Source organism: Dipteris shenzhenensis, chromosome 2 (genome assembly GCF_047967505.1).
Source record: "Dipteris shenzhenensis isolate YYH24624 ecotype China chromosome 2, Dip_SZ_1.0, whole genome shotgun sequence".
Lineage (NCBI taxonomy): Eukaryota > Viridiplantae > Streptophyta > Polypodiopsida > Gleicheniales > Dipteridaceae > Dipteris > Dipteris shenzhenensis.
The window spans coordinates 63,613,133-63,624,269 of NC_141597.1; the positions used below are offsets into that span (position 1 = coordinate 63,613,133).

General features: G+C 41.7%; 1 protein-coding gene and 1 pseudogene across 2 annotated transcripts; one reads left to right on the forward strand and one right to left on the reverse strand.

The window, feature by feature from the left end:
- Positions 1-1,794: 1,794 nt before the first annotated feature.
- LOC147905155 (uncharacterized) lies at positions 1,795-5,489 on the forward strand (annotated as a pseudogene).
- A 2,490-nt stretch (positions 5,490-7,979) lies between these two features.
- LOC147905156 (pentatricopeptide repeat-containing protein At3g12770-like) lies at positions 7,980-10,780 on the reverse strand. Of its 2 annotated transcripts, XM_087390622.1 has the most exons (3): positions 10,508-10,780; positions 10,204-10,246; positions 7,980-10,100 (listed from the first exon to the last, which is right to left on the reverse strand). In XM_087390622.1, the coding sequence occupies exons 1-3, from the start codon at positions 10,560-10,562 to the stop codon at positions 8,162-8,164; spliced, it is 2,037 nt and encodes a 678-aa protein (XP_087246748.1). In that variant the 5' UTR covers positions 10,563-10,780; the 3' UTR covers positions 7,980-8,161. The 2 variants fall into 2 exon arrangements, 1 of the variants encoding a protein (XP_087246748.1); XR_015542730.1 differs by lacking the exon at positions 7,980-10,100 and having other exon boundaries at positions 10,225-10,419.
- Between the last annotated feature and the right edge of the window lie 357 nt (positions 10,781-11,137).

Genomic DNA, 11,137 nt, shown 5'->3' on the forward strand with positions numbered 1-11,137 from the left:
CATGTAGGTCGAAAAAGAAACAAGTACTCTCACGAGAGTGCTCTTTCCCATTGGAGGGCCAATCGGCATTCAAATTCTGCATGCATTGCACACGTTAGCATTTTCGAAAAGTGTGGATCTTCACAACGTGCTACTACCCATACATTTGATATGTTTACAAATACTTTGAAAACTTTGGCTGCCTTTAATCAAGCAAGAGGCCACGTAGCCCAAAACCAGTGATTGCAGTTGCCAATATCAAACCTATTGGACCTCCAACCCATGCTTCTACAGAATGAGGTCTCCTGCATCACGGACATTTTGAACAACCTGCATTCATCAACAGACGGAAGTACCATATCCCAATTAATTTTGTATACTTTCAGTTGCATGCCTGTGACACTTCCCAAGTATAGGCAGTCTACACGAAAATTATGTAGCAATCGAGGAAAAGTTGCAGCCCAAACTATTTACGTTTGGATGATGTCCTTGGAAGTAAATGAAAATTATCAGAATAGCTCAAATCTTACCAGGTCTGTTGGGTACAATGCATCATTGTCCTTGCCTTTAAAGCAACCAGTTCTTGTGAGAATGCTAAACCAAGGGCTTCCAGCCTAGACATTGATATATGATAATTTTGGTGAGATTAATATCTTGAACATTCAATAACATTTCATGGAACTACAAAGAAGAGTAGTTGGTAAAAGTTAGGCTTGAATATGTCAGTCACATCAACTGCCACCCCTCATGAAAATTTTTTAGGCTTCCACTTTCTTATCTGAGATTAAAATGAAAGTCAACTAGCTGTTGGCCCTACTAATTTGTAAATACAAAAGCTTGCCTTGGATTCCAAACTCTTGCACACACTTGTATATAAATTTAGTGCCTTGCAAGATGATAATGTATCCAAGAAATTGTCAGACACAAGAATCCCTACAAGCGCAAAAGATAGAAGAGAGGAAAAGTATTAGTAAATTTTGGGAGAAACAGAAACTCACACTTGCCTTGCTCCTAGAATATCAGTAGCTGGATTGTCTCCTATCATGTAGATGCTTTCAAACTCAACCAGTTTTTCCTGAGAATCCTGTGAATTGGTGGCGATACTTGCCCGGTCAAATGGAGACTGGGTTGTAATGTATCTGCAACTCTTTGTTGTAAAACTAGCTCTACACTCCTAAAAACAGCAACCTTTGGCTTTCCAAAGGAAGTATACTTTGATGGACTTGTCACTTATCCTGCAGTAAAAGGACCTTCAGAAAAAGAAAATGCCCTACCTTCCAAACATAAATTACAAGTCATTTTTTTTTCTCAGCAATACACCAATATCCTTTCTCAACAATCCCTCTCAGCCTCTCCTCTCCTCCTTGCTCTCCTCAGCCCTTTCCCTCTCCTCCTTGCTCTCCTGAGTCCTCAGCATGGCTCGGACTCCCGATGCATTTTGGAAACATGTAGAGAAATTGGGGAGATATGAGGGGTCTGGTGGTTCAAGTCAAGCACTGGGGGCAGCAAAGAGAAGCAAAGGTACAAAGTCACAGAGTGGACATTCCTCTATGTCGGCTATGCATGCAAAGAGGACTCCTTTTGCCAGAGGATGTATCACGAGCCACTCCTCCACTACCTAGAAATTCTATTTAGGGCCAGCATCCAATCTAGGTATCAAAAGCAAGCAATGGCAGAGGCATTCCCTTTCATGTGGCCAAGACGAACCAATGGTAGAGGCATTCCCTTTCATGGCAGAGCTCACCCGATTGTTCATACGGTGGCGGGTGTGCCATTCCCTTTCATAAGGCCAAGACGAACCAATGGAGGAAGACCATGAGAGCCATCAGCCGCATTGAATGGGAGTGGGAAGGCCCTTCATCTGAAGCTCTGCAAGCATAGTTTTTTCCATACGTTACCATACGCATACGTCAGTATGGTTTAGCCCCCAGGGCTGAAACATACGTGACCCTAATTTTACTCAAAAACATATAGAAAGATATACATTGTACACATTACATTGACATAGAGCTACAAACTTTCAAATTGAACTTTCAGACTTCAAACTTGTATTAATATTAAAGTCATGATTCATGAAAGTTCAAAGAGTCCATTCTCGGCCCTCCAGAGACCAGTGTCATCTGGAATCTGGATTTTGATACAAAGTGTCAATGATAGATCAATATTACACCAAACATCATGATCAAAGGTAGTAGGTAGTAGAAACTTGGAAGTAGGTACGCAATGCATCATGATTCACAACCGATGAGGCTCAACACTCAAGCTGCAACCTGCATCCTCATCCTCATTCTCTTGCTCATCCTCATCCTCATCCTCATCCTCATCATCATCATCATCATCAGTGCCATCCTCCTCCTTGAGACCATCTGTGAGGCCAACCATAGCTAAAGTCAGCCAACAGATTAGCAACGTACGGATTAAAATAGTGCTAAAAATGTGTTTTCCAAGGTTTTGGCCAAGCACAAAATCGATCCCCCCTCCCAAACAAAACAACCCCCCCCCCCACACACACACACCAAAAAAACCAAACCACACCCAAAAAACACACCTCACAAAACAAAACCCCGCAACACACACACAATTTTATTTTATATTTATATTTATTTATTTTAAACCTTGTACGGAAGGATGTACGAAAAAACCATCTGTACACATACGAATTCAACTATGTCTGCGAGTACGTGAGCTCAAGCGGGAAAGAGCATGCATAGAAGTGCAACTAGAGCCCTTAAAGGAAACACGAAAGAAGTATGGCTGCACTATATTGCGTGACCGATGGTCAGATGTATGCAAGCGGAATGTGTACAATATTTTAGTGTCTTGCTGCAAAGGCACTATGTATTTGAAAGCCATTGATGCCTCCCTTCCAGGTCTCATAGTTACCAGTTTATTTTTTTGGGGTCATATACAGGAGGCAATCATGCAAATAGGGCCTGAGAATGTTATGCAGGTAGTAACAGACAATGGGAGCAATTGCAAGTCTATGGGCTCTATGCTAGAGGATGAGTTTCCACTTGTTGTGTGGACCCCTTGTGCATCACATTGCCTTGACTTATTGATCGAGAACATAGGTGAAATACAATGGGTTGATTCCATCTTTTGCACTACACGGAGCAGGTAAATTTGTGAAGAGGCCAAAAGTTTTGAGCATGTTTCGGGCCTATAGCAATCTTGAGCTACTGCAGCCTGCAACCATCAGATTTGCATATATGTTTTTTGTGCTTGAGAGACTCCTGCGAGTTCGCAAGGAGTTGGTACACATTGTGTACTCAAATGAGTAGATGGCCCTAAGGCAAGAGCTTTTATGCGTGCTGTCATCATGAGAGAGGACTAGTGGGTAGAGATTGAGGGTTTGATCAAAACTCTCAATCCGATCTACACATTCTTGCGCATTACAGACATGGAGGGGAGTGTGGGGGTTAAAGGTCACTGTGCCTTTACCCCGGTTATGTACAATACTCAAACACATATATAAATGAATGAAAAAGAAGAATAGGGGGTTCTGCACCCACCAAAACTTGTGTAGCTCTCTGTTTCTCTCTCTCTCTCTTCCATTCTTGCTTTCGTTGAGAGCACTCTCAATTGGTATCAGAGCCCAGGTGATCTAGCTGAGCGTGTGTGAATGCTTGGAAGCTCAGCAACTCTGTGGGAGGAAGGAGAAGCTCTGTGGGAAGCTTTGTGGGTGACTTTACTTGCATCTGAGTGTATAGAGACCTTGGAGGAACCTTTGGAAAAGTCACTTTGGCTTTGCGAAGGGGTTTTGAGAGCCTGTTAAGTGTTTTAAAAGAAAAAGTCGTTTTTTGAGCTTTTCCCTGTTCCGTTCGATGATAGAGACTCCGTATTGACTTGTAGAGGCAACTATTGCTTGCTTTTGGTGTCCACTTCACTTCAGGAGCTTGGAAACACCTTCATTCTTGAATCTGAGATCATTTCATTGGATTTCTGACTCACTGAGTCAATTTCTGCGTTTTTCTGCCCGGGTGTTGGAACTCAAGTTTTGAGCAACCATTTGCAGATCTGTCAGTTCCGATGGACTCAGGAGGTCCTAAAACTTCTATGTTGCTCATCATTCGCACTCTGGTGGAGTTTACAAATAGCTCTGTTTCCAAAAACGTTTTTTTCAGTCCGTGTGTTGGACCCAGTGATTGAGACCACGGTTTCCAAAACCGTCTGTCCCATTGCGTTCCGGACGCCCAAAAACCCCTACCTGTCAGTTCTTACATGATTCAGTGGAGGATTTTCAGAGTTATAGATCTCTGTGTATTCGATTTCGTCTCTCTGTTATGCATTTTTCATTCTAAGGTTTTGAAACCTTAGATTTATGCCACATGGCAGTGGATAAGTGTTGACTCCCATTTCTCACTCATCGGTTGGGAATTTGGAGTTCCGACAGAAGAGAGATATTTGCAGATCTATGCAGGGCATGTGGATAGTAGGAGATCCACTTCTGGTTATGTGTTCACCTTTGCAGGTGGTGCAGTGTCGTGGATGTCTCGCGCACAGAAGCGCGTTGCTTTGTCTACCACAGAGGCTGAGTATGTTGCAAAGACCAAACACATTGAGGTTAGGTACCATTTCATCAGGGAGGTACTTGAGGACAAGCGCATAGAGCTTGTCAAGGTTCATACAGATGATAACCCTGCAGATATGCTGACGAAGAGTCTACCTAGTCAGCGGTTTGAGTATTTTCGTGTATTGATGGGCATTCGATAGTATGCTCACTGGTTGTTCTCCCTTAAAAGCACATTGTCCTTTAAGTGGGAGGTTGTGGGGGTTAAAGGTCACTGTGCCTTTACCTCGGTTATGTACAATACTCAAACACATATATAAATGAATGAAAAAGAAGATTAGGGGGTTCTGCACCCACCAAAACTTGTGTAGCTCTCTGTTTCTCTCTCTCCCTCTTCCATTCTTGCTTCCGTTGAGAGCACTCTCAGGGAGCACTCTTGGTCTTTTATTTGAGTACATGGACAAGATTGGAGAGTCTCTCAATAAGCAACAATACTTGAGAGGAGAGCAGTAAGTCTCCGTATGTTTTAACTTTTTCCTTATATGTACATTTTTATTTCACTCGAGTCTTGACTCTTGAGTCTTCATGCTTTACATTGGTCTTGACTCTTGACTCTTGTTTTTTGTCCATGGTTTGTTCTCTAAAGAATTGCATAGATCAAGGCTATATGGAATAAGCTTGGGATTGGTTTCACAAACCAATTCATGCAGTAGCACATGTATTACATCCTCTATGGCGAAATGAGGAGCAATATGAGAACACAGAGCTTGATGATGGCTTCATGACATACATCACGGCAGTGACCCATGGTGATGTATACATGCAAGGCCGTATAGAGGATGATCTCTTGGCCTTCTGCAACCATACAGGGAGATTTGGTCGAGAGACTCAGATACAGCCTATCTCGTGGTGGGAGAAGTATGGGAATTGTGCTCCTACACTGGTAATTTACTATATATACCTTTGTAAGACTAGAATAAGTCCAATCATACAAATTTAGATTTTTTGTTGTTTTAAATATAAAAAATCTACACAGAAAATAAAAGAGAAAATAAAAGAGAAAATGAAAGAGAAGAAAAAAGAGCTAAACAAAAACTTTTAAGAAAAACAAAAGGAAGACATACTTAGCAAGCAAAGCAACACTCATGTCGTCATCAGTGCCCAAGCATAAGCAGCTATACTGGGTCTCTAAAGACCCGCGGAGTCTCTTGGGCAAACCCAGTGCTTACTAAAATACGTCAAATAAACAAAAGAGAAAGAAAACAAGAAATAAAGAAGAAAGGAAGCAAGTGACTAAGCAAAAATAAACAAGCAAGTCAAGAAACAAAATCTTCCAAAAAATTGGAATATCGCTCTCTCTCTCTCTCTCTCTCTCTCTCTCTCTCTCACTCTCACTCTCACTCTCACTCTCACTCTCACTCTCACTCTTATTTAAAACATAAAAAGCTAAATGGTCCTTTACACTTATGTATTGTTTCCTACAAAGAGTCAAAAATACATTTCTAACTTAGAAAGCACAAGCATACTCAAACAAACTCTCTTTTGAAACTAAAAGAAAAACAGGCTATTCAGCTCCTCGCTTTTTGTTTTTAGCTTATGTTCAATCATTCTAAACATACCTAAGGCCGATACACCATAGATAAAAGACTTCATATCTAAGATTGTGCGTACTTTTTTCATTATTTTCCTTGGATTATACCTCTTGTGTAATAGTAAAGTGATCAAATTACTACATTGAGTGATAAAAGACTCCTTAGTTGTACAAAGGCAGAAAAATCTATGGAATTGGGGAGAAATGACTCCATATTTTGCCAAATCAGAAATGTTTTGAGTCAATGTGAGGCATTTTTATAATGTGTAAACCACTATATTCAGGTTGTTCACGTTTATCGTATATATCAACCTCTAATCCTATGGTAGATTGAGAAATTCTAAGATCTAAGAAAACACAAGAATCCCCTCTTGAAGTGCAGTTCAGTTCACAAGAGTCACGAGGATAGATTCCTTCTCCAAAAGCACTAGCATCTTTGTACATAAAGTCTTGAAAGTTAGGAACATCTGGTACAAATAAATCATCTATAAAACGCCTAACTTGGCTAAGCTTATGTAAAATGATAGGGCAGGTATTGATAGAAATAAGACATTGCATAAACTCAAATTCATAAGTGAAAAGATAAAAGTTTGCTAAAAAGACCGCACAATTAGTGCCCATGGGGATTCCTATAATTTGTTGAAACAAAGAATCACCTATTGTGATGTAAAGATTATCTAAAAGAAAATCTATCCAAGAGCAAACATCTTCCACACTTACTACCTTTGTGTATCTTTTCTTTTTACTACCCATACACTGGAGCCATGGAGTGAGAAATATTGTGTTCTTTGTGTGAGACAAAGATTAAGTCAGCTTCCATCCTTGTGAGAGTGAGACTTTGAGTTATTTGTGTGGATAGGGGAAAGCCCTCTTCCATTGAACTCCAAATAGGAGAGGACGTACATTTTAGTGATAATCAATATCTTTCTATTGACTAACACTGAACCACCACGTTCAGAAAATAAATGCATCAATTTTTCATGACACAACATGACCCCCTAGCCACCATCAAACCATATGCATGTTCTTCAAGCTTTCCTCTATTGCGGAAATCTGAAGATTGCAAGGAAAGGAAACCAAAACTAATCCGTCAACACCTATGCCAATATTGTTAATGTTAATGATCACCTGGCCCACTGTGAAGATGAAAGCACCCCATTAGTAAGAACCCATATCCAAAATATGCCAACGGCCAAGATTGAGCTGTGCCCCCATATGGAGACAATTAGAGATTTTTTTTCACGAGGGCAGCACAATTCCCTTAGGTGCAATAATTAACCTTGAAAAAGAAAATATTATTTAGTGAGAGAGGAAAGCATTCAGGGGTCCTTGTTTTCTTCAAAGCACTCAATAGCTGTTCCAATAGGAGAATAAACCCATGAAAAGGGGGCATAACTTGTAAAAGCAGAGTTGGCAGAGAGCAAGAGACCAGGGCAAAACAGAGAGCCACAATAAAGGGAGATGAAGAAGAAGAAAGCTAAAATAAGGTGGAGATGATGCTGCCAGATAAAAGAGGAACCACAATCGAAAATAGGGAAAAGCTAATAAAACAAAAGACATGGACAACAACGGTCAACAGCCAACAAGAGAATTATAACACATCCACCAGCTAGAAGGGCACGTGTGGCATGCTATCACTAGATGGATGGGGCCTTCTCGAGGATAGGTATCCCCCTCCAACTCATTGGGATACTTTGGTTGATCACTGACTGTTTCACATTTTTAGGTTGGCAAACAGAACCAAAAGGACATAGACACAGAAGCAGGAGAGGATTACAGAAATAAATATCCAAAACAACTCACTAGACAAAGGCTATCTGTTGCATCTACTTATCATGATTCACTTCATCCACCCTTGTGCACGAAATCCAATTATGTAATTAGATTTATGGAGGGGTTAATTGCAACACATGTCAAGTACAGAAACAAGGACCCACCTCAAGATGATTAAAATTGTGTGCATGACTAATTTGCAATTTCTCCTGCCACATATCAGATGTGACCTCGATAGCCTTGCAGAAGTCGGTGCCTACAGATCCTAGGTAAGAAGCACCAAACGTACCGCCAATCTCCTCCAATTTTCACACACAGTTTTTATTCTCGTCTGTCATTAGCTCGAGCATTGCATCCACTTGTGGCACATATCCTACTTTCTTTGCTTGCCTTCTTAACCTCTTCAATTTGGCAAAGACCCTCACAATTTGTGAGTGGGTTTTCTTCCCCACAATAAACTCATGCACATTGCTATCGAGCTCAATCCAGGCCGCCCCCGGCTTCTTTGATGCACATGCATGTTTTCTCAGCTCTTGGATTTTGTGTGCACGCTTCCATTTTTTTGCATCAGCATAGATGTTTGACATGAGCATGTACCCAGCAGCACTCTCAGGGTCCAGATGGACAGCTTGATCATAACATTCTCTTCCCAGCTCCATGTGGCCATGTACCCTGCAGGAATTCAATAGAGACCTCCATCCAGATATACTTGGATAGACTGGCATAGTTTGCAGTAATTCTTCTGCCTCATGCAAGTATCCTGCACGGCCAAGAAGGTCAATCATGCAGCTGAAGTGTTCAACATCAGGTGTAATATCGTGATTTTCTATCATAGACTTAAAATAATGGCGTCCTTCCTCCACTCGGCCTGCATGACTACAAGCTACAAGGATACTAGTATAAGTCCTACAATCTGGCTTCAAGCCTTGCTGCAGCATAACCTCAAGGCATTCATTTGCCATTCCGAAGTTCCCACGCTGTGCATAGCCTGAAATCAGTGCATTCCATGACTCAACATTTTGATTTGGTACTTGAATGAGCACTCGGTGAGCCTCTTCAAAACTCCCGCACCTTGCATACATGTCAACAAGGGCAATCCCAAGGATCACATCTGATTCCAGTGTCATTACCGTTATCTTATGGTGTATAAATCTACCACGCCCTAGGGCTCCCATGCTTCCACATGCTTTCAAGATACACGAAAAGGTAACTTTGTCTAATTTTACTTGCTCTAGATGCATTCTCTCAAAAAGGTCAAGAGCATGAAGACCATTCCCGTATTGAGCATATCCTGCAATCATTGCATTCCATGATACTAGATCCCGATGAGAGAATTCATCGAACACTCTGCGGCCCTCCTCTAGGCTCCCGCACTTGACATACATGTCAACGAGTGTGTTTCCAACCACCACATCCGTCTCATATCCACTTTTTATAATTTGCTCATGTATCACCCTTCCTTGCCTGAGGTTTCCTATGCTGCCACACGCTTTCAAAATGGATGACAATAAAACTACGTCTGGCTTGATCCCATCCTGCTGCATCTTCTGATAAAGTTCAAGAGCAAAAACGCCATTTCCATGCTGCACATACCCTGCAATCATTGCACCCCATGTCACCACATCTCGATTTGGCAATGTCACAAACACTTCGAGTCCCTCATCTACGCTTCCACATTTGTAATACAGATCAACAAGGGCATTCCCAACTATGATATCTGATTCGAGTCCACTTGCCACAATCTGGACATGTATCAACCTGCCCTGCCCTAGACCTCCTCCACTGCTACACGCTTTCAAAATGCCCAAGAAGGTATACTTATCGGGCTTAATACCATCCTCTTGCATTTTGTGATACAATTCTACAGCCCGCCTACTGTTTCCAAACTTGGCATTTGCTGAGATAATTGCATTCCACGTGTACAAACTTGGTTTCAAAACTTTGGAAAATACTTGATTTGCTTCCAGCAAGTTCCCGCAGCAAGCAAACAAGCGGATAAGATGGTCCACCCAAAAGGTAATGGAAGTCAATCCATGGCTGATAACAAGAGAATGCAGTCTTCTACTCGCTGTCAGGTCCTTCTTTCTGATGCATAGCTGAAGAAGAGAGTAGATAATATCGGTGGATACAGGCCTCCCTTGGCGTCGCAGAAGGTCTGCTGCATGTATTGCCTCATCCAGCCGTTCCCCGTGACAAAGTTTGCTTAGGTTACCCGCATCTACAAAAGTCTCATCGTTGGCGGCCACCCTAAACACAAAAGAGCGTCAGAGTTCTGTTTGCAAAGAGACTATCAGGGAAGAACAGACGAGCCATTGAAAGGGAATCTTGCGATCCGGCTAGAGTGTAACACCTGACCAAACTCCTTACAGGGAATGACCCCTTTACGTGATGATCTGTAGATGATAAAATGTCCGCTGACAAGTTGTGAAAACCACGACGGCCCTTTATTTCGAGTCGCCCCAAGATAGCCACCTCTACTTCTTCCCAGCGAGAATCCGAAGATTATCGATCTTTTAAAGAACAAAAGTGAATAAATTTTCTGCGTGACACGTGACAGTCTAAGATTCTGTGACCAGTCAGACGCTCCGCCTATCATAGCTATGCAAAAAGTCAACTGTGATGCGATCAGTTAAAAAATGTAGAGGAATGCTCACGATTTCGAACGACGTGTCCCAGCACCGCGAAAGACCATCGACGAACTTCGACCATACTAAAGGTTTCGAGCTGTTCCTTCAACAAGGGCTCTCATTCCTCCCACTGCCTCGATAAATGAATGCATTGATACAGTGGGATATATATGCAATGTATATGTACACATACATGCGTCGCACTCGCTCGGGTTTCTGTTTGGTACCATTGCGCTCTTTCTTGGATGCCAAACGTATAGCATCATCGGCTTGCCCATCTTGTCGCCACCCTCCCAGGAGACCGTGCTGCATCTACTTTGGATTTTCACTAGCAAAAAAAAAAAAAGCTTATTCAAAAGTCCATATGTTTCCTCAATGCTAGAAGCTTAAATATGCATATAACTTTAAAGCCCCTAACACTAATTTCACATCATCCATAAGACACTTTGTATGTTTAATTTCCAAGTCATTGTTTGTATCAAAGACAAACCCTACTACAATCAAGTTCTCTCTTTCCACTAGAGTAATTGAGATCATCATTGCAACCTTCCACACAAAGTGGGGTGTTTCCAAGGACTCCTTGCATGAATTAGTTTAGATTCCTGTAAATGCTTAGCTTTTTTAACTCTATTGACTCTTGGAACAAAACCCATGTTT